We start from the raw sequence: 22,292 nt of genomic DNA on the forward strand, positions 1-22,292 counted from the left end.
TACTGAACATCTACAAAGCATCTATTTGGGACTATTCAAATAAAGTGATATCAATGAATTGTATCTTTCTAGGTGAGGAGATAGTCAACCACAGCCTGGAGGCTCATTCCAAGGCCCTGCAGCTCCGAGGCCCTCTCTACATGGGTGGTGTTGATGACAGATCAAGTTTAGAAGCCAGGAAGGCCGGCCTGCTGTCTTTCAATGGGAAGCGACTGGCCAGTGGAGGATCCTTCAAAGGCTGTCTGAGAGACATCCGGGTCAATGCGCAGAGGATGGGGCTTCCCCACGCTGTAGTCACCAAAGACATATCTGTCGGCTGTGAGTTAGAGAAGCTTCCAGAAGCGATCACCACTGTGAGCCCAACGGCTGTCCTCTCTGTCACCTTGCCATTAGTCCACCATCATGGATCAGACAGGAACAGGAAGAAGCTGGGTCAGAACTTTCTGGTTCTGAAAGACTTAGTGGTTCCAGAAGGTGGGAGGGCTCCGTTAGAATCTAAGCACATCAAGGTGAATCTAGAGTTCCGGAAGCTTGGAATCCGTCAGTCTCAGATTATGTTCCGTATTGAGGAGCAGCCGGTGCACGGCCAGCTGAGACTTGATGTGGATCATTCAGACCAAGACGAGGATTGGACCTTCAGCATGCTGGACCTGTGGCACGGTAGAGTGATCTACGTCCATGGAGGCTCAGAAGACCCTCAAGACTTCTTCATGTTCTCTGTCTTTACCAACAGCAAGAAGGAGATCCCCTTTTACCTCAAGGGAAACAAACTACACCGCTTCAACATCAGCGTCACTCCCGTCAATGACGCTCCCGAGCTCAGCCTCCCTGAGGGAAGTCTCTTCATCCTCCTGGAGAACTCCAAACGCCACCTAAACACGGATGTTCTCAGAGCCACCGACCTGGACAGCAACTCCACAGACCTAGTGTTCACCATCCTGGGAAACAATAATGCTGAAGCAGGGTTACTGGAGAACCAGGACCACCCAGGGACGGCCATCACCACCTTCTCCCAACCCGACCTGGAGGAGGGGAAGGTCAGCTACGTGCACACCGGAGGGCTGGTGAGGAACTCCCGGATGGCTGTGAGGGTCAGTGATGGAGACAAGGTGAGCAACACAGTAGTACTAAGGATCATGGCTGTCCAGCTTGAGCACAAGGTGGCCAACAACACAGGGGTGGAGGTGTATCAGGGTGGGGCTGCCGTCATCAGCAGCCAACACCTGGCTATGCAGGTCAACGTTGTGAAGCAGGGCTTCGACATCCGCTATGACGTGGTGGAGGCGCCACGATATGGCGAACTGCAGCGGCTGCACTCCAGCGGAGAGTGGAAGCCCACCTCTGTCTTCTCACAGAAGCTTCTGGAGAAAGAGCGCATCAGGTACCTAGCTGTGTTGTTTGATCTATGTTTGTGTGCAATTGTCCATTGTTTTAACACCACGAGTTGAAGGAAATATTTCAATTTTATGAAATAATTTAATGGACAATAAATGTTTTATTTTCGATTCTATTCAGGTACCTCAACACCTTCCAGGAGATCAGGACAAGCAACGTCACAGATCAGTTCAAATGCAGGGTCAGTGTGGGCTCAGCAGCGACTGATGAACTGGTTTTCCACATCACGGTGCGGTGGATCCACTTCAAGGTCACCAGGAGTAAGATGGAGGTCAGCGGTGTGAGGAAAGTAGTCCTTAGCAATGAGGAGCTCCGTGTTGTCTCCAAGGGTGTGAAGCTCCATGACAGTGAACTTCACTTCAGAATGCTATCCCTGCCAAATAAAGGACAGCTCGTGTTCAAAGACAAAGTCTTAATGAAAAACTCAACATTTAGCCAGAAGAATATATCTGAACACATGGTGAAATATGAGGTTACAGGTAGGCCTCATGAGGACACGAGGGACTCGTTTGGTTTCCAGGTGTTCTCCAAACACGCACACTCAGGGGGTTACGACTTCAGAATAAACATCAAGGCGGATGTTCATAGCCTGATCCCAACAAACAAAGGACTGTCCATCCTGGAAGGAGAAAGCAAGGTAATCACCAAGGATTTGCTGTTTGCTGAAACAGTCGGGGCCAAAGCAGTACTTTATACCCTCACCCGCAGTCCTAAACATGGCAAGCTAAAGAGGATCAATCTCTCTAATTCTACGTCTATTAACGATAACATCACAGCTTTCACCAATCAGGACATCTTAGAGGAGCGCATTATGTACGTGCACGATGGCAGTGAAACCACGGAAGACGCGTTCATGTTCCACACCACCGTCGCCAAACACACCAAAGGACACAATCACAAACGCACATACTCAAAAAAAGAAAACACTCACACCATTGACGACATCTTCAACATCTCGATTGCCCTTGTCAACGACGAGAAACCGGTCCGCGTTGTCGATAAAGTTTTCCACGTGGCCAGGGGCGGGCAGAGGCTGCTGACATTAGATGACCTGCGCTACCACGACGCTGACTCTGACTTTGATGACAGTCAGCTGGTCTACACTAGACGGGGCATCCCCATGGGCGACCTGGTCCTAGTGAACGACACAGGCCACAAGCTGTACCAGTTCAGCCAGGATGACCTGCAGCATCGCAGGGTGCTGTTCATCCACAGGGGGGTCAGTATGGAGTGAAATCAGTAACTTTTATTACACACAAAGACACACACACACACAGTTTTGATTATTGCTTTGTTACAGTTACGAATATTAAAGATTTCACTCCATAGGTCAGCTTCGGACGCTTCGTCCTGTTCGTGTCAGACGGGAAACACTACACATCCACACTGTTGGAGGTCATTGCCCAGGACCCATACATCCAGGTGGAGAACAGCACAGGCCTGCTGGTCCAGAAAGGCCATGCGGCCATCTTGAGTTCGGCCAACTTCAGTGTCTTTACCAACCAGGATGTCCGAGACGATGAGGAGGTGCTCTACCAGGTCTTCCTCCCGCCGAGACACGGGCATCTGTTCCAAAACAACGTTAAGGTAAAATAATTTAAATAGCACCAGCACTGTATTGTTTGTAATGTGCATGTTGTGTGTTGTGATGTTGTTCTATGTAAGCCTGTGTCATTTAATTTTACCTAGGGCATCAAAAGTTCAATTCAATTCAAAGGCGGACCGGTTCAGTATAATTCAATTAATTCAATTCAATTCAATTCAATTTGAAGGTGGATTGTTTCACTCAGCATGATCTGAAGGCGGGCAGCGTGGAGTATCGCCATGATGACAGCATGAACCTGGCTGACTCCTTCAACTTCACGGTGAGAGTTAAAGAGGTGCGTCTTGACGCCAGCGTTGGGGTGAGGGTGTACCTGGAGAGCCACCAGCAGCCTCCCACTGTAATCTACAACCACATTGTAGTGGTGGAGGAGGGCAAGCCTGTCAAGATCAACAGAGGAGACCTGGAGGTGAGATACTACATTGAAGTTCCCTATCACAAGCAGTTTGTTTCTGTATAGAACCATGGGCTATCGTCACACGTTTTAGTTGTAAGGGAGGACACAATAACAGATCCCATTAGCTTAGCAGGGGTGTTACACAAGTTTTATGCTTAGGAATAATACTAGAATGAATTTACAAACATAGACACATTTACACGTTACTTTTTTGTCTTGTAAAACACCACACCTCTCAAATACCACCAAATAGTCTAATCTCATGTCATGTCACATCTTTCATCTCACCTCTGTTTTCAGGTGACCCATAAGGACAGCCTCCCCTCTGAGATAGTGTTCAAGGTGAAGACGGCTCCATCCCACGGGTTCCTCCATAGGTCAACCAAGGGAGAGGACCATCACTACCAGGGTCGCAGAGAGGAGACCATCCACGCCTTCTCCCAGGAGGATGTCAACACTGGACACATCCAGTACCTCCAGGTGGATTCAGACCAGACCCACGACTCCTTCCTCCTGGACGCCTCCAACGGCATCACAGATGTCCATGACATCAGGTAAGTAGATGATAGGCTGACCAGAAGTCCATGACACCAGGTAGGTAGATGACAGGCTGACCAAAGGTCCATGACATCAGGTAGATAGATGTCAGGCAGACCAGCAGCAGGGAGGTTGCCGGTTCAAGCAAAACATTTGAATTATTCTTGTTAGGTTCTGACAAACAGAGTGAAAAACTAACGGACTACTAGTCAAAGCACAAACCAAGTTTATTCACCCACTGGTTCAAACAGCTGAAAAGGCAAATACATGTTTACACAGGTACATATACAGTTGAAGTCGGAAGTTTATATACACCTTAACCAAATACATTTAAACTCAGTTTTTCACAATTCCTGACATTTAATTCTAGTAAAAATTCCCTGTCTTAGGTCAGTTAGGATCACCACTTTATTTTAAGAATGTGAAATGTCAGAATAATAGTAGAGAGAATGATTTATTTCAGCTTTTATTTCCTTCATCACATTCCCAGTGGGTCAGAAGTTTACATACACTCAATTAGTATTTGGTAGCATTGCCTTTAAATTGTTTAACTTGGGTCAAACGTTCCACAAGCTTCCACAAGCTTCCCACAATAAATTGGGTGAATTTTGGCCCATTCCTCCTGACAGAGCTGGTGTAACTGAGTCATGTTTGTAGGCCTCCTTGCTCGCACACACTTTTTCAGTTCTGCCCACAAATGTTCTATAGGATTGAGGTCCGGGCTTTGTGATGGTCACTCCAATACCTTGACTTTGTTTTCCTTAAGACATTTTGGCACAACTTTGGAAGTATGCTTGGGGTCATTGTCCATTTGGAAGACCCATTTGCGACCAAGCTTTAACTTCCTGACTGATGTCTTGAGATGTTTCAATATATCCACATAATTTTCCTTCCTCATGACGCCATCTATTTTGTGAAGGGCACCAGTCCCTCCTGCAGCAAAGCACCCCCGTAGCATGATGCTGCCACCCCCATGCTTCACGGTTGGGATGGTGTTTACATTTACATTTTACATTTTAGTCATTTAGCAGACGCTCTTATCCAGAGCGACTTACAGTTAGTGAGTGCATACATTTTTCATACTGTAGAATAAGAACTCACATCAGCTCTATTCATGGCATTTCTATCTGCAACATTCGACGTTTGGAAACTGAACGTGGCCTTGTATTCTACCCAGCGACAGTGCATGAAGGAAAAACGTCCCTGATTGGTTGAAAGATTTTTTTAAAAAACATTATTACAATATCTATATTGCCCTAGTTCTTAAAATAAAATAGGTCAAAATAAATAAGATTGATGTAGATAGTTACAGTAGATTGTTGGTGGTGATGTCTTAATAACAATAACGATTTTACCAAATTAATGATCTGACCAACATTGCAAGCAGAACGTTTACACCGCTATGAACAGAGTAGGGTCGGGTGAAATTGGTATCATTCAGGACAGTAATATTAAGACCTGCAATGATCCCCAAAACAATTTTTCTTAAAGTTGATGCATTGTTTTATCTTTTAATTGCTCTACTGTACTGTCTAAAGCATGTAAGCAAAGCTTGCCTCCAAAATGCACGTTTTCTAAACATTTCAGATGGTCTACATTACAGCTCTGAATCATTATCTTAAAGCCTTGTCATAAAACAAGTAATTTAATATTGGCCTGAAAGCCATTGATGACAATTCCAACACATTGGGAGAAAAAAAAAGGTTTTCCAACCCAGCTCTTTTAAAAACAAGCGTATTACCTTTCCATGTAATATATTGTATATCAAGCATTCAATATCTTGATCTAACAGCAAATAAGACTTCCTCTGGTCAATGGATCATAACGAAATTAAAACCAACACTCCTTGGTCTCACAATATGATCAATTTTCTTTATAAACTGCAAAGCCAAAAACCTTGAGGTATGTGCGCTTTAAAAAACATACTGCCGCCCATGCACCATGAATGCACCCAGCACTGCATGGGGCGCATTGAATAGTACAGTACTCCTGAATCCCAGTCTTCAGTGAGATGACGCAATGGTGAGTCAGTTGTATGAAATGCGCCACCTAGTGGAGAGGAGAGCGCACTAGAAGCGCTCTCCTCTCCACTAGAGGAGTACTGTACTAAAAGGTGAGAAGGAACCCAGCACAGGAAATGACCATTAATGCTGTCTGGCAAGTTGTTACACATCATCTTTAAATATAAAAGAGAAAAAGAAGAGAAAAACAGGGGAGTGCAGAGGCAAAGTGGGGTGAGAATTGAGGAATGACATTCTTTGACTACTCAGAACCCAGAGAGAAACTACTGAGCAAAATGGGAGACAGAATATGGAAGATTGTGGGGGAATGAGAACCAGAGAGATGAACATTGACAGTGTTTAAAGGATAGGGGCAAGGAGAACAGACATTTCATTTAAAGGATAGGGGGTGATGGAAAATGACTAAGCAAAAGACCCCAAAATGCTGCACAGGAAATGGGTATTTCATGGAGCCAGCAACTAATCCCAACATCCCACCCTGAACAAACATAGCTTTCGATACCATTCAGATGAGAGGAGCAAGTGGGAATGACAAAGGGGGTAGAGCAGGGGTGTCAAACTCATTCCATGGAGGCCGAGTGTCTGCGGGTTTTTGGTTTTTCCTTTCAATTAAGTTCCTTACTAGTTAGTGACCTTAATTCATCAACCAAGTACAAGGGTGGAGCGAAAACTCAGCCCATTGTGGAATGAGTTCGACATGTGGGGTAGAGGAATTTATTATATAAACAAATTACAAAGCAATGGTGAGGTGAACATAGTGAACATGGTGTGATGGAATATTTTAAATGGTTCTTTATTAATCATCGGCTTCCAAATAAACTAAAACTCAAAAGATTCAAACCTTTTTTTAATGCATCTACAAAAAGAAAAAGCAAAGCTATTTCACATCCATGATTGCGTTTTCAAATCATTGGTTTTTGGGAAGAAGAACAAAACGTGTCCGCTTCTTGATCTTTGTGAATCCATAAACTAAAGGGTCCATCTGCACATATCCACCTGTGCTCTCAGTGTGTGGTGTGTGCCGTTGTTACCATCTGACCATGCAGATTGACCCCATTCCATACACATACACACACACACAAACCTCTCAAACAGGATGTACAAAAGCTTGTGTTTAGCATCAAAACAGTGCAGGGCCCTAACCAACAGTAAAGCCTCCTTTCCTCTCCCCATTCCCCCTCCCTATCCCCATCTCTCCTCCCTCTCCCCATTCCCCCTCCCTATACCCATCTCTCCTCCCTCTCCCCATTCCCCCTCCCTATCCCCATCTCTCCTCCCTCTCCCCATTCCCCCTCCCTATCCCCATCTCTCCTCCTTCTCCCCCAGGTCTGCATTTCCATCACTGAAAGGAAGGACCAATTTCATCTACAAAGTGACAGGAGAACAGAGTAGGGGAAAGGGAGGAAATACAAACAGAATACAACAAACCTCTCTTTCAGACACACGCACGGACATACACTCAAACAGTTCAAAACAGTATCAGAGAAAAAGAGGACCGAACCCTAGGTACTGTCTGCTTTGTTGCCGTTTGGTGATGAGGGAGATAGAAGTAGGGAGGTAGAGAAAGAGTGTGGGGGGGCGACAGGGGTGCTTGGTTCAGGGAGCGGTGTCCAGTGGGTGTTATTTCTTGGCCTTTCCGCCCTTAGCGGAATTTCGTGGCGGGGTGACCGGGCGTCCAGATCCCATTCCTCCACCTCCACCTTAAGAGTAGAGCTTCTTATCCGCTGGCTTGAGAATCTGAAAGGAGCACATGAGGGTCTCATCCACACTCATCATGGCACCGGCATTATCAAACTCTCCACAGTAGTTAGGGGCAGAGAACAGAGTAACAAGCTGTCTCTTTGCAAAGAACTCGTAACCGTCTTCTACCACCTGATGTGCCCTGCATATAAGGTCCATGTCATGTTTGTGCAAAAATATGGCCACCACATCTGCCCCGAATGTAAAGGAGACCCCACGGTCGTTCTCGCCCCAGCCCAGGACATCTTTGTCTGGGTCGGCCCACAGCAGGTCACTCAGCAGGCCCTGGTCAGGCACATCTGTGGGTCGCATCACTCTGCGCACCTGCTCCATGGACTGGAGGTCTGGAGAGAGGCCTCCATGGCAGCAGAAGATCTTCTCATCTACAATTGCAGCCACGGGTAAACAGTTGAAGCAGTCTGTGAACGTCTTCCACAGCTTGATGTTATACCGTCTCTTACACTCATCATAAAAGCCATAGATACGGTTAATGGAGGCGTAATCTTGGTTGCCACGCAGCAGGAAGAAGTTCTCGGGTATTTGATCTTGTAGGCCAGAAGCAGGCACATGGTCTCCAGGGACTGCTTCCCTCGGTCCACATAGTCCCCTAGGAACAGGTAGTTGCTCTCCGGGGGGAAGCCTCCGTACTCAAACAGCCGCAGCAGGTCATAGTACTGACCATGGACATCACCGCAGATCTTGAGTGGTGCCTCAAGCTCGAGCAGGATTGGCTGGCTGAGGAAGATTTTGCGAGGCTTAAGGCAAAGGCCACGGATCTCGTTCTCTGTCAGCTGAACGTTTTTGCCTGGTCGAGAGCCCTTAACTTCCCGAAGACGCTGTATTATGGAGTGGATGTTTAATTTGTCCGGGTCCGCCATTTTACTTATTTTTTTGTCGTGGTTCAGGCAGTCAAGACCTTCGTTTCGTGTTGCTTCTTTGATTTGACAATAGTCTTCCCGTGGAGAAGACAGGGGTCTTTCAGCTCTGTTTTGGTCCTTTTTCTCTTCGTATTTCAGAGTCCCTCTTTCTCTTCCCCCACTGAACTTAAAAAGGTGTTCTTCGGCTTGCAAGCATTCCCCTTTTTCCTCCAAACATAACGATGGTCATTATGGCCAAACTGTTCCATTTTTGTTTCGTCAGACCAGAGGACATTTCTCCAAAAAGTACGATCTTTGTCCCCATGTGCAGGTGCAAACCGTAATCTGGCTTTTTTATGGCGGTTTTGGAGCAGTGGCTTCTTCCTTGCTGAGCGGCCTTTCAGGTTATGTCGATATAGGACTCGTTTTACTGCGGATATAGATAATTTTGTACCTGTTTCCTCCAGCATCTTCACAAGGTCCTTTGCTGTTTGTTCTGGGATTGATTTGCACTTTTCGCACCAAAGTACGTTCATCTCTAGGAGACAGAACGCGTCTCCTTCCTGAGCAGTTTGATGGCTGCGTGGTCCCATGGTGTTTATACTTGCGTACTATTGTTTGTACAGATGAACGTGGTACCTTCAGGCGTTTGGAAATTGCTCCCAAGGATGAACCAGACTTGTGGAGGTCTACCATTTTTTTTCTGAGGTCTTGGCTGATTTCTTTTGATTTTCCCATGATGTCAAGCAAAGAGGCACTGAGTTTGAAGGTAGGCCTTGAAATACATCCACAGGTACACCTCCAATTGACTCAAATGATGTCAATTAGCCTATCAGAAGCTTCTAAAGCCATGACATCATTTTCTGGAATTTTCCAAGCTGTTTAAAGGCACAGTCAACTTAGTGTATGTAAACGTCTAACCCACTGGAATTGTGATACAGTGAATTATAAGTGAAATAATCTGTCTATAAACAATTGTTGGAAAAATTACTTGTGTCATGCACAAAGTAGATGGCCTAACCGACTTGCCAAAACTATAGTTTGTTAACAAAAATTTGTGGAGTGGTTGAAAAACAAGTTTTAATGACTCCAACCTAGGTGTATGGAAACTTCCAACTTCAACTGTATTTATACCCTCTTTCTAGGCTGAGTCTCCTCCTTACACATCTAGTCAGCCAATACATCTCTGTTGCTAGGCAGGACTTTAGTGGTGACTGTTCTTTCTCACTTCATCTGACCTGACCTCGACCCGCATTCCTCACTCCTCCCCAACTCACAGCTGTCCTACCTTATCAGTGACTAAAACCAGACTGTGGCCCTTCTCCTCTCCATAGGATACCTGAGATTTAACCATAACATGTTCTGACAGAATGTAAACTTCCTCTCCTCCCCTTTCTCCCTCAGTAGATGCCATCCACTCAGTTCAAATAGTGTAAGATATTTCAAGTTAGAAGTTCGAATCCAACACTCTCCATCCAGGCGCACTGCACCGTGGCTGACACCGTGCCTCTGTGTGTGTGTGTTGGGGAAAAAGGCAGAAGATTAGTTTCCGTTCTAACCAAATGGACAATAAAGCATCTCATTCTATTTAATTCTATTCTATCAGGGTCTCCGTGGACATCATCCCAATCCACATCCCTCTCAATGTCTTCAACGTGACCTTGGAAGAAGGGTCATCCACGGCCCTGACCAAGGAGGTCCTACAGGTCACCAACAGACACTTCTCTCAGGTAGACTTCTTCTACCATGTATCTGAGCCACCAAGCCACGGTCATATTGAACACGCACGCATTTCTGGACTCTCCATTTCTTTCTTCACACGCAAACAGGTTAGTAAAAGGTCCAAGGTCATCTAAGTTCTTATCTTCTTCAGGTGGAACATCTTCTACCAGTAGGGTTTTAAAAATAGTGTCTCTACTGGGCAGATGGAATTATACCGGACAGATAGATTTCCTAACCTTTGGGTCATTTCTGTGGTTTCAGGTGGATTCAGGGCATATTTATTATGTCCACGATGGAAGTGATACACTGGCAGATAACTTCACCATTATCGCCAATGACACAGACACCAGAAAGCACAGCCAGCCCTGCACGGTGTTCGTCCATGTGACGCCTGTCAATGATGAGGCCCCAGTAATCACAGCCAACAGGATTCTAAAGGTGAGTTTTTTGTGTGTTTATAACACAATAATACTGTAGTAACAGATATGTGTAATAACAGAGATGGAAGGAACTCCAGAAACTGGCACAAAAAAAGTGTGAGGAATTTGTGATTGACCTATGCTAGTATGCTCCTCCTAAGGCATGTCAGTGTGTTTTAGCCTCATGATTTTGAGGAACAGGATTTATAAGAAAAATGTGTCATTGGGCTCTATTTTGGGAGTGGTCAGGAAACTGTGTCACTGGTCGTTTGGCAACTTCCTGTACTGTCATGAAAAATAATTTAGCAAAGGCTTAGAGTTGAGAGTTTGCCCCAACTTATCAAATAGTTGGAATTCCTGACATACTCTCAACTGTCCCTCTTAACCTTGAGATGTTTCTGTATGTTGCTGGATTTGAGTCCAATTGAGTTATTTTGTTGTTCAAATGTATGAGCCACAGTTTAATGTTTACACCCTTGTGACTTCGAATATAAGAGTGTAGCATTGTTCCAAGAAAAGTAATTAAGTTAAGAATCTGGTATTTTGAACATTCAGTCAGGATTGCATGCATTTCCTTTTCTGGTATTATTGAAGTACCCAAACTATCCACAAGGAGGACATCACTCTCAGTGGTGGTATCAGACAACAACCAACTTTCATGACATACTGTAGGTCAGTGGTTCCCAACTAGGGGTACTTGGCCTATCCACAGGGGGTACTTGGCCTATCCACAGGGGGTACTTGAGAAGACTCATGAGACCATAGGCCTACTGCTAAAATGCACATGAGGAGGTACTTAAACACCCTAAGGTCGATGTCCGCACCCCGCGGAAATCTAAATAGCATTATACAAAAATCCCCATAAAAGTCTGTCAATTTAAGCTAGAGATATCCGTTTTTTTTGCATTAGATCCTCCGCATCCGCCGATGTCGCATTTCCGCATCTGCGGTGAAAGGTGACAGAGCTAGAGCGGTGTTTATCAGACCATGAGACATCCTGAAAATCGGTCTTCTCACAAAATCGTCTGTAGCGTCCAAACGGTTTGGCCTATAAAACTATCATGTTTTGCTCTACGACCCCCACAAGCATCTTGGGACTCGTCTGAAGTCGGTACAGCCGATCTGCCAACTTCCATCTGTAGCGTCTGAACAGTTTGGACTACACACTAATATGACCCCTGTGTGGAAAGGTGAGGCTCTCACGAACACGTACATGTTTTGCTCTATGATGCCTACAGGCCTCACAAGACATGTCTGAAGGTCCCCCGGTACCAGTTGAAAAAATTAATGGAAGTATATATGGAGACTGTTAGTGCCAAAAATAAGGGGTTAAATATAAAAAAAAATATATATATATACAAATGTTTTCTGATCTTATATCTCTCAGATGTTTGAAAATGTATGCACTCACTAACTGTAAGTGGCTCTGGATAAGAGCGTCTGCTAAATGACTCAAATGTAAATGGAATATAAGACAGACACTTCAGAACAAACATCCTTTTGATATTTATGGGTACTCATTTTTCATCAAATTATATATTTTTATTCTTCAAGGGGTCTTAAAATTCAAAATCAAATAGCAAAATGATCCTTGGTATGACCTTAAAATAATTCCATATAGTTTAGTAGAACCCCCCCCCCTCGCCTTAGACAGGGTTTAGACTCTAAAGAATTAAGGGGTTCTCTGGGCAGAGCAAAGATTCAGTTGGTGGTGCAGTAACCAATAAAGGTTGGGAACCACTGCTGTAGGTTGTGGTACAATATGGTGGTAGAATATTGATAGAATTTCCATGTTTGACAGAAATCTTTTCAATTCTCAATCTTTCTTTCTGCTTGTTTTGCTTGTCCTCTTCTCTACCTGTAACTGTCCTCTTCTCTACCTGTAACTGTCCTCTTCTCTACCTGTAACTGTCCTCTTCTCTACCTGTAACTGTCCTCTTCTCTACCTGTAACTGTCCTCTTCTCTACCTGTAACTGTCCTCTTCTCTACCTGTCCCCTATACAGGTGTGGGTGAACTCAGTCACAGAGATCAGTGTAGGTGACCTGTGTGCTGAGGACAGTGACTCTCCACCTGAGGACCTAGAATTCATCGTGACCCCACCTAGTAACGGTCACCTGGCCCTGAAGAGCGCCCCTTCCAGGCACATCCTCAACTTCACCCAGACACACATCCTCCACGGACAGCTGGTGTTTGTCCACAGTGGTGAGACTATGTATACTGTATAGTAGATATCAATAGGAGGTAGCTTATAGAATAGAAGGTTAGGAGGGCTGAAGGGTGCCAACAAAATGCTGCCGATGCAAGTGGACAATATACAACATGCAAGTTAGACATACAAGTCATATCCCTCTTCTGGGGGATTATAAGGGTTATAACCACAGACTACTGTACTGTAGTATATCCAACGACCGGAAGCGTTAAGACAGACTTTTGTTCCTTGCAGGTGCCTTGTCCGGAGGTTTCCACTTCCAGGTCAATGATGGGGTGAACTTTGCCCCCCGACAGATCTTCAGCACCACGGCCCGCTCCCTGGTCCTCAGTCTGGAGCGGAACCATGCCCTCACAGTGTTCCCAGGTAACAGTAACTAGATACACTGAGTATACAAAACATTAAGAACACCTGCTGTTTCCATGACATAGACTGACCAGGTGAATCCAGGTGAAAGCTATGATCCCTTATTGATGTCACTTGTTAAATCCACTTCAATCAGTGTAGATGAAGGGGAGGAGACCGGTTAAATAAATATTTTTAAGCCTTGAGACAATTGAGACATGGATTGTGTATATGTGCCATTCAAAGGGTGAATGGGCCAGACAAAATATTTAAGTGCCTTTGAATGGGGTATGGTAGTAGGTGCCAGGCACACCGGTCAAGAACTGCAACACTGCTGGGTTTATTGCGCTCAAAAGTTTCCCGTGTGTATCAAGAATGGTCCACCACCCAAAGGACATCCAACCAACTTGACACAACTCTGGGAAGCATTAGAGTCAACATGGGCCAGCATTCCTATGCAACGCTTTCGACACCTTGTAGAGTCCATGCCCTGACAAATTGAGGCAAAGGGGGGGGGTTGTAACTCAATATTAGGAAGGTGTTCCTAATGTTTGGTATACTCAGTGTATATAGACGTTGAACCACGCCCTCACAGTGTTCCCAGGTAACAGTAACTACATATATAGAACATGAACCAGTTATGGTGTTCCCAGGTAGCAGTAACTACATATATAGAACATGAACCAGTTATGGTGTTCCCAGGTAGCAGTAACTACATATATAGAACATTAACCAGTTATGGTGTTCCCAGGTAGCAGTAACTACATATATAGAACATGAACCAGTTATGGTGTTCCCAGGTAGCAGTAACTACATATATAGAACTTGAACCAGTTATGGTGTTCCCAGGTAACATAAGAGGAAATAGAACTATAGCCACCCCCTACACCATAATCAGAAAAAAGTTTATTGTCCTACAAGAGGAAAATCTTGGTACAGCTCACAAAGTGAATATATAAAACATATATGAAACACAGCAAGAAACAAACAACAGACAGATATAAATAGTATTCCCCGCCGCCACCACCTGCATTAGCCTCATTGCCTAAGCCTGGTCCCAGATCTGTTTGTGTTGTCTTGCCAACTCTTTTGGTGATTCACATGACAATGACCACAGGAGTTGTCAAGACAGCACAAACATATCTGGGACCAGGCTAGTAAACCCCTAGTATTTCTGCTGCAGTATAAAGTCATTCTCAGCCTGTACTGAATCAGATTATCATGGTGCCAGCTGCCAGCCTTTACTGAATCAGATTATCATGGTGCCAGCTGCCAGCCTTTACTGAATCAGATTATCATGGTGCCAGCTGCCAGCCTTTACTGAATCAGATTATCATGGTGCCAGCTGCCAACCTTTACTGAATCAGATTATCATGGTGCCAGCTGCCAGCCTTTACTGAATCAGATGACCATGGTGCCAGCTGCCAGCCTTTACCAGCTGGTTATGTGGTAGGTTGCTAAGTAACTTAATCATACTTAACTTATCAGCCATTATGCCTACTGGCCAGGGGCCTTGTTTATCAAGACTATATGATAATAGAGGTGGCATAGTCTTACATTATACAGAAAGGTAATCCAATCGCCCTTGAGAACTTGCTAACAGTACAGTATGGGATGCTTCCTATTATCTATGCCCACTTCAACAACAAAGTTTATCACATGATATTGTCAGTTTGCCTTTTGTAGGGTGATTTTAACTTGATACCCTGGTCGTGTTCAGTAAGGTAGTAAATGTTTTCTCCATGTTTCAATAGGTTTTAGGCAGAGGCTGCGCGAATGGATTGAACCGCCCCATTCTGCCCCTGTCCTGCCCCCCAGGATGCCTCTTCCCCAGAGCTAAACAACCGTATCACGTTCTGCGCATGTGTTACTTTAGGCATGTAATCTTCATAGATATGCTTGATGTAATCTTCATAATATGCTGCCATATCATAGCCTGAAAAGCTGACAAAAAGAACACTACTACTTTGACTGCCTGTCTGCATCCTGATGATGTAATCTTCCAAGATAATGCTGTCTAGATAGCGGCATGTAACTCCCCACCTAAAAAAACCAACATTAAATAGCTACTTAGACTGCCTGTCTGCCTCCTGCTTATGTTTGGAATACTGCAATGTCCTTTTAGTTACAACAGACAAAGAAGTTTGTACAACATCTTGATCATGTCTTTTATAGTTACAGCAGAAGTTTGTACAACATGCCTTTCACCAGACAAAGACGTCCGATCATCGGCGTACATTTTTCGGGTGTAAAGTAGCACAAGTGCAGAAGGTACGGTTGTTTAGCTATCGGAAAGAGGTGTCCAGAGAATCTGGTCACGCAGCCACTCTGCAGGTTTTATCCCTACTAAACACGGTCCTGTTTTTGTCTCTGCAGGCTCTGTGAAGACCATCTCTCAGAATGACCTTCTGGTGGTTACCAATGACAACGGTGACATGAGAGGGAACCACTCCATCCTTTACAGTGTTACCAGTCCTTCAAAGCTGGGGAGACTGCTCAGAAAACAGACAGACAACTCTACTGCAGAGATCTCCTCATTCACACAAGACATGGTGGGCCTATGTGTGTTTGTGTAATCTCACGTCTTACAGTAAAGTGAATAGAGAGACAGTTTTATTTATGTTTGGCACGGTTATGTTTTCTTTACAAGACACATTTTAAGAGTGTCTTTGCATCAATAACTTGGATTTTGACGTTACAATATCCCTGTCCTCTTTTCTCTGTTGTCTTGTTATTTTAGGTGAATGAGGGTTTGATTAGTTATGACCAAACCCATCCTGAAACGTTGGGATGGACGACCACAGACTCCTTCACTTTCACAGTGTTTTCATCCTCTGTCTCTCTTCAACCCCACGTCTTCAGCATCCATATCTCCTATGAGCATGCTCCTGCAGAGCGCAACACCATCCTCACTGCTAATACTGGTGAGTCAGTTAGTCTGTGTTGCTGTTAGATAGACAGACAGACAGACAGACAGACAGACAGACAGACAGACAGACAGACAGGCAGACAAAGGCTCTACTGGACTCTTGACAGTAGTATGCCCAGCTAACCTACCCTGCAGAATACCATCGCTGGTCCAAAACCTCAAGTTAAACTTTTGAATGTATTCTTATTTGCAATGACAATCCTGATATTGATGAATGTCAAATTAAAGCTTTTTGTTTATGTTTGTATGTTGTTCCTCTGTCTTACCAGGTGCTGTTGTGACTGAAGGTGGCAGAGTGGTGATTGACAAGATGCAGCTGGATGCCTCTAACCTGCTGGGCAAGCTGTTGGAACCCCAGCGACATTCCTACGAGGTCTGGTACCACGTCACCTCTCTACCCCAGCACGGCATAATCACCGTGGGAGAACGCAACCTGACCAGCGCCAAACCCAACTTCTCCCAGTTCATCCTGGATAATTTCGGCATCACGTACCAGCACGACGACTCCGAGACGACCCAGGACTTCTTCACCTTCGAGGCTTGGCTGAACCGTAAGGGCCAGCCTCCCCAGAGACGCTCAGAGCCCAGCCTGATAGTAACAGAGTCGTTTGACCTCACAGTGACCCCTGTCAATGACCAGCCGCCCCTGCTCCGGACCAAGGCCCCCAGTCTGAGGCTGGTGCAAGGGGACACAGTGGTCTTCAGCCCTGAGAACCTCCTGGTGGAAGACCTGGACACCCCACCAGAAGAGATCCATTACAAGGTCTTCTTCAAGTCGTCCTTCACCGTCCTTCACCTTTACAGCCCCTCATTGTTTACACCTTACTTGTTGTTGTCATTTTTACAGTAATTCTGTTTTCCCTCCCTACTTTTTTTCTGTGTGTTGTTGAGACACATCTGTGAAATGCATTGACATTTTATTTTATTTGATTTAGGTGATCAGCAAACCCAACAATGGCTTCCTGTCTCTGGGAGAGCAGCTGAATGAGACAGTGTCTGCCTTCTCCCAGGCGGACATTAACCATGGCAGAGTCCACTTCGTCCAGGACGGAGAACCCTCTTCAGGGGTGTTCTACTTCAGTGTGACCGACGGGTTCCACCGGCCGCTATACAAGCTCTTCAACCTGGAGGTCGCTGCAGCAACCGTCTCCATGGTGAACAACACAGGCTTGAGGCTGGTGCAGGGTCAGACAACTGCTACCTTAACAACAGAACACCTGGCTGCAGAGACCAATGGGAGACACAGTGTGACGTTTCACTATAGAGTGACCACACCGCCACACCACGGCAGTCTCCTCATGTCCGACCTGCCAGTCAGTGAGTTTAACCAGGAGGACCTTCACTCATGCAGACTGTCCTATCACATGACGGACCTCACGTCCTCCTCGGACAGCTTTGAGTTCATAGTCTCGACCACAGAGAGCAACATGACCGCTCAGACGGTCAATATCACGGTCCGACCGCTCATCCATTTCAGCAAGCGCGTCCTGATTCCCAGCGGCATCGCCGTGAAGCTGAGGAAGGACTATCTGGACGCCACGGACCTCGCCACGCTCAGTGGCAGCGACCCTGTCTTCCACATCCTGTCCCCGCCCAAACACGGCAAGTTGGTCAAGTTGACCTTTGACCTATTGGACGGTGCCAATCACTCGGTGGAGTCGTTTACCTTCCGGGACGTGGTGCAGGGCAGGGTGGCCTTAGAGGAGACCCTGGCACATCAAAGACACAGCAACAACACTGCCAATCAATCAACATCTTTACTGTCCCAATTAGGGACCGCCGACCACAACACAACAGAGATCCATGTGTCCATGCTCAATGACTCCTTTTCGTTCCTTCTGAGTGCGGATAATGTCCAGCCGGCCGTAGGAGAGTTTTTATTCACCATCGTGCCATACAAAGAGAGTTTGAACCACACGACCAGGTCACCTGGGCGCAATCGAACCACAGGCGGCAGAGGGACTACAATCCACTCTGCTACCCACCCTCACACCACGAACCACAAGACCCACAACAAGACCCTACAGAAGCAGTTCAAAGGCCGTCACCACTGGGGGAACCAGACCCGCGGAGGTCACCCCATGATCCCCACCGTCCCCGGAAACACCCATGGGAAACACAACGTCCACGGCCCCCACAGAATCACCCCAGTCCGGGTAGAGTCCCTGCCCCGGCCGGCCTCCGACCCCCTGCTGCTCATCCTGCCCTTCCTGGCCTGCCTGCTGCTCATCGTCATCCTGGTGGTGCTGATCCTGGTGCTGCGCCACCGCAGGGAGAAGAGGGCCTTATCCAGAGGACTCATCCAGGAGCTGGCGGCTGCAGCTGGAGATGGACGGCCAGAGGGGAGCCCCTACCTGGGCAGGCCGGAGAGGAGCATTGCGGTCCCCTCAGTGGTGGTGACTCCGCTGCTGGGCCCTAATAGTTGCCCCAGTACTCCGGTCCTCAATGTGCTGCGTAGGGGAACGCTGGCTCCACGTGACCCTTGTCTGCTGCTCTGGGCGGTGGACGCTGTTCCTGATATGGTACAGGCCCAGCACTGTCAACCCCCCGAGCCCACTTTGAGAGACAACCAGTACTGGGTCTAATTGATCCCCAGCTCATACCCATACATTGAAACAGAGATACTAACTAAACGTTATACTATTGAGTACCCCCACACCTACTCTGAGAGACAACCAGTACTGCGTCTGATTGAACCCATACATACCCTGCAATAGAGAGACTTGGTTTAACCTTGCACTCAATATACTGTAACTATTGACTACTGATGTTTGCATTCCAATGTTGCTGCTGTTTGCTGGTTTGATTGTGAACTTGATTGTGGGTCCTTATATAGAACGTTCTAAATTGGTTCTACAATTCACCCTGTTACAATGTTTTATTTGTGGCAGCTTACTATTTTACTTTGGTTTTATTTGGATTTTATATTTTATACGTTATTTGACCAATTACTTTTGCGCCAAGATGTTTCATTATGTCTTTGAACAATGGGTAAATACAGGCTTCAAAAACCTGTCAGTATTTTCAGGCCAGTAAACTGTTTATTACTGAGTATTTGGATAATTCTATTACAGTATTTAAGTTTGCTGTTTTTAAATCTGTTTTTATAAAATGTTTATATTTCAGTTTGCGGTTACACTATGTAGTTTTCATTAATCTGACTAACGTAGCAATTCAACTTGTCAGTGGTTGGAATGACATACCAAGGAAATACAGTGAGGGAAAAATGTATTTGATCCGCTGCTGATTTTGTACGTTTGCCCACTGACAAAGAAATTATCAGTCTATAATTTTAATGGTAGGTTTATTTGAAGAGTGAGAGACAGAATAACAACAAAAAAATCCATGTCAAAAATTTTATAAATTGATTTGCATTTTAATGAGGGAAATAAGTATTTGACCCCCTCTCAATCAGAAAGATTTCTGGCTCCCAGGTGTCTTTTATACAGGTAATGAGCTGAGATTAGGAGCACACTCTTAAAGGGAGTGCTCCTAATCTCAGCTTGTTACCTGTATAAAAGACACCTGTCCACAGAAGCAATCAATCAATCAGATTCCAAACTCACCACCATGGCCAAGACCAAGGAGCTCTCCAAGGATGTCAGGGACAAGATTGTAGACCTACACAAGGCTGGAATGGGCTACAAGACCAGCGCCAAGCAGCTTGGTGAGGAGGTGACAACAGTTGGTGCGATTATTCGCAAATGGAAGAAACACAAAAGAACTGTCAATCTCGCTCGGCCTGGGAGAACTGGGTGAAAGTGTTGTGGTCAGATGAGACCAAAATCGAGCTCTTTGGCATCAACTCAACTCGCCGTGTTTGGAGGAGGAGGAATGCTGCCTATGACCCCAAGAACACCATCCCCACCGTCAAACATGGAGGTGGAAACATTATGCTTTGGGGGTGTTTTTCTGCTAAGGGGACAGGACAACTACACCGCATCAAAGGGACGATGGAAGGGGCCATGTACCGTCAAATCTTGGGTGAGAACCTCCTTCCCTCAGCCAGGCCATTGAAAATGGGTCGTGGATGGGTATTCCAACATGACAATGACCCAAAACACACGGCTAAGGCAACAAAGGAGTGGCTCAAGAAGAAGCACATTAAGGTCCTGGAGTGGCCTAGCCAGTCTCCAGACCTTAATCCCATAGAAAATCAGTGGAGGGAGCTGAAGGCTCGAGTTGCCAAACGTCAGCCTCGAAACCTTAATGACTTGGAGAAGATCTGCAAAGAGGAGTTGGACAAAATCCCTCCTGAGATGTGTGTAAACCTGGTGGCCAACTACAAGAAACGTCTGACCTCTGTGATTGCCAACAAGGGTTTTGCCACCAAGTACTAAGTCATGTTTTGCAGAGGGGTCAAATACTTATTTCCCTCATTAAAATGCAAATCAATTTATAACATTTTTGACATGCGTTTTTCTGGATTTTGTTGTTGTTATTCTGTCTCTCACTGTTCAAATAAACCTACCATTAAAATTATAGACTGATCATGTCTTTGTCAGTGGGCAAATGTACAAAATCAGCAGGGGATCAAATACTTAATTCCCTCACTGTAGATGTAGCAAGAGCCATTTATAGATGCACATGTACTGTATATACACATCTTCTTGTAGCTTGAAATAGGAACTGAGACTATATTAGTTTTCAAGGAGGTGCCTTTAGTTTGAATGCAGTCAGTCAGCCATCATGTTGTAATGGTCACAATGTCTTCTAGTCTGGTTAGGAACAATAGACCAAAGACTTGACTAACACACTTGTCTGTTGTAAATAATTATATGGAAATGCATGTCTTGACTCATTATCCAGTATTATATAACCAAATGATAACTGAAACAAGCCTGTTGATCACGCATGTCATGCCTGATTTCCATTGGCTAGTAAATATGCAGCCCACTATATCTATGAAAAGACTTGACAAACACACTTTCTTTTTGTTTGTAAATAATGCATGTCTTCATCCAGTCTTTTTGTAACCAAATGATAACTTTATCATGCCTGTGCTTCGGGCATGCTAAACCCGAATCATTGTTTTAAATGACTGAATACAAAGTACCATACATGTAAATAAATACAGTATGCAGTCCACTATTTCTATGGAAATAAAGATGAGCTATAATGAGAACCACCCCCAGTCGGTTTTCACACATACTACTACTACTAGCATAATGGAAACCATGTCGTCCAAAAGTTACACTTTTGACTCATCTGTCCATAGAACATTCTTCCAAGAGTCTTGATGATCATCCAGGTGCTTCCAGGTGCCTTTTGGCAAACTTTAGTCAACTTTTTGGACGAGATGGGTCCCATTATGTCTGGCGAAAACCAAACACTGCATTCCACAGTAAGAACCTCATACGAACAGTCAAGCATGGTGGTGGTAGTGTCTAACATTAGGTTTTGGTTGAAGATCTGATAAAATTCAGTATAAAAAATATGCAAAAATAGAGAAAATCTGAAAGGGGGCAAATACTTTTTCACGGCACTGTAGATGTTTTATCATGTGTAGGCTGTCTATGTTTTGTTAAAGAACTCTGAGTTTATAGCTAATGCACTGTAGGCCTACACAGGAAAGTAACTTGTGCCAGCCCAGAATTGCAGACTGTAAATTGTCTTAAATGAGTAGCCTATGTTGGTCTGGACTGACCTTTTCAGTTGCCTTAAAGACTAGAGTACAGCTTTGGTTTCTTTATATCCTTCCATTCAACTCTCCACTTTTCCACCAGACTTCAGAGGCCCATGTGGGCTGGACTGGGGCAGAGTGAGGTACACACAAGGGGGGAGGGTAAGATTTAACTTAAAGGGAACTCAACTGAACAAGACATCTTCAGATTCAACACTAACATTCCACAAACATTGCAATATGCTTCCGATTACTTAAAGAAAATATGTCAGTCACCATTATTGACAGTTAGGAATATGATTCAAATCAAGTTCCAACAAGCTGACTGTTTCCACAGAGAGAGACTGCCCCAGAGCCCCAGCCAGTGGAAATAAAATGGCTTCCTTTGTTCTAGAGATGAATGGACTTGTGGTTCTTTGTGAACATGAACAGTAACTTCAAAAAGGTGTCACTGCAAAACGGTCTTGAATTAGTGGTCTGTGGACATCACATA

The 22,292-nt window shown here is 45.1% G+C and overlaps 1 protein-coding gene and 1 pseudogene across 1 annotated transcript; one reads left to right on the forward strand and one right to left on the reverse strand.

Moving 5' to 3' along the window:
- Positions 1-1,724: 1,724 nt before the first annotated feature.
- On the forward strand, positions 1,725-19,443 carry LOC121573479 (chondroitin sulfate proteoglycan 4). Its single transcript, XM_041885512.2, has 12 exons — positions 1,725-2,614; positions 2,725-2,982; positions 3,168-3,407; positions 3,696-3,949; positions 10,157-10,379; positions 10,534-10,710; positions 12,697-12,895; positions 13,137-13,268; positions 15,624-15,799; positions 15,988-16,171; positions 16,446-16,939; positions 17,112-19,443. Exons 1-12 carry the CDS (start codon positions 1,760-1,762, stop codon positions 18,759-18,761), a joined length of 4,842 nt encoding a protein of 1,613 aa, XP_041741446.2. The 5' UTR covers positions 1,725-1,759; the 3' UTR covers positions 18,762-19,443.
- Positions 7,530-8,701, reverse strand: LOC121573480 (annotated as a pseudogene).
- Positions 19,444-22,292: the final 2,849 nt, after the last annotated feature.

This window comes from Coregonus clupeaformis, chromosome 9, assembly GCF_020615455.1.
Source record: "Coregonus clupeaformis isolate EN_2021a chromosome 9, ASM2061545v1, whole genome shotgun sequence".
NCBI classification, from domain to species: Eukaryota; Metazoa; Chordata; class Actinopteri; order Salmoniformes; family Salmonidae; genus Coregonus; species Coregonus clupeaformis.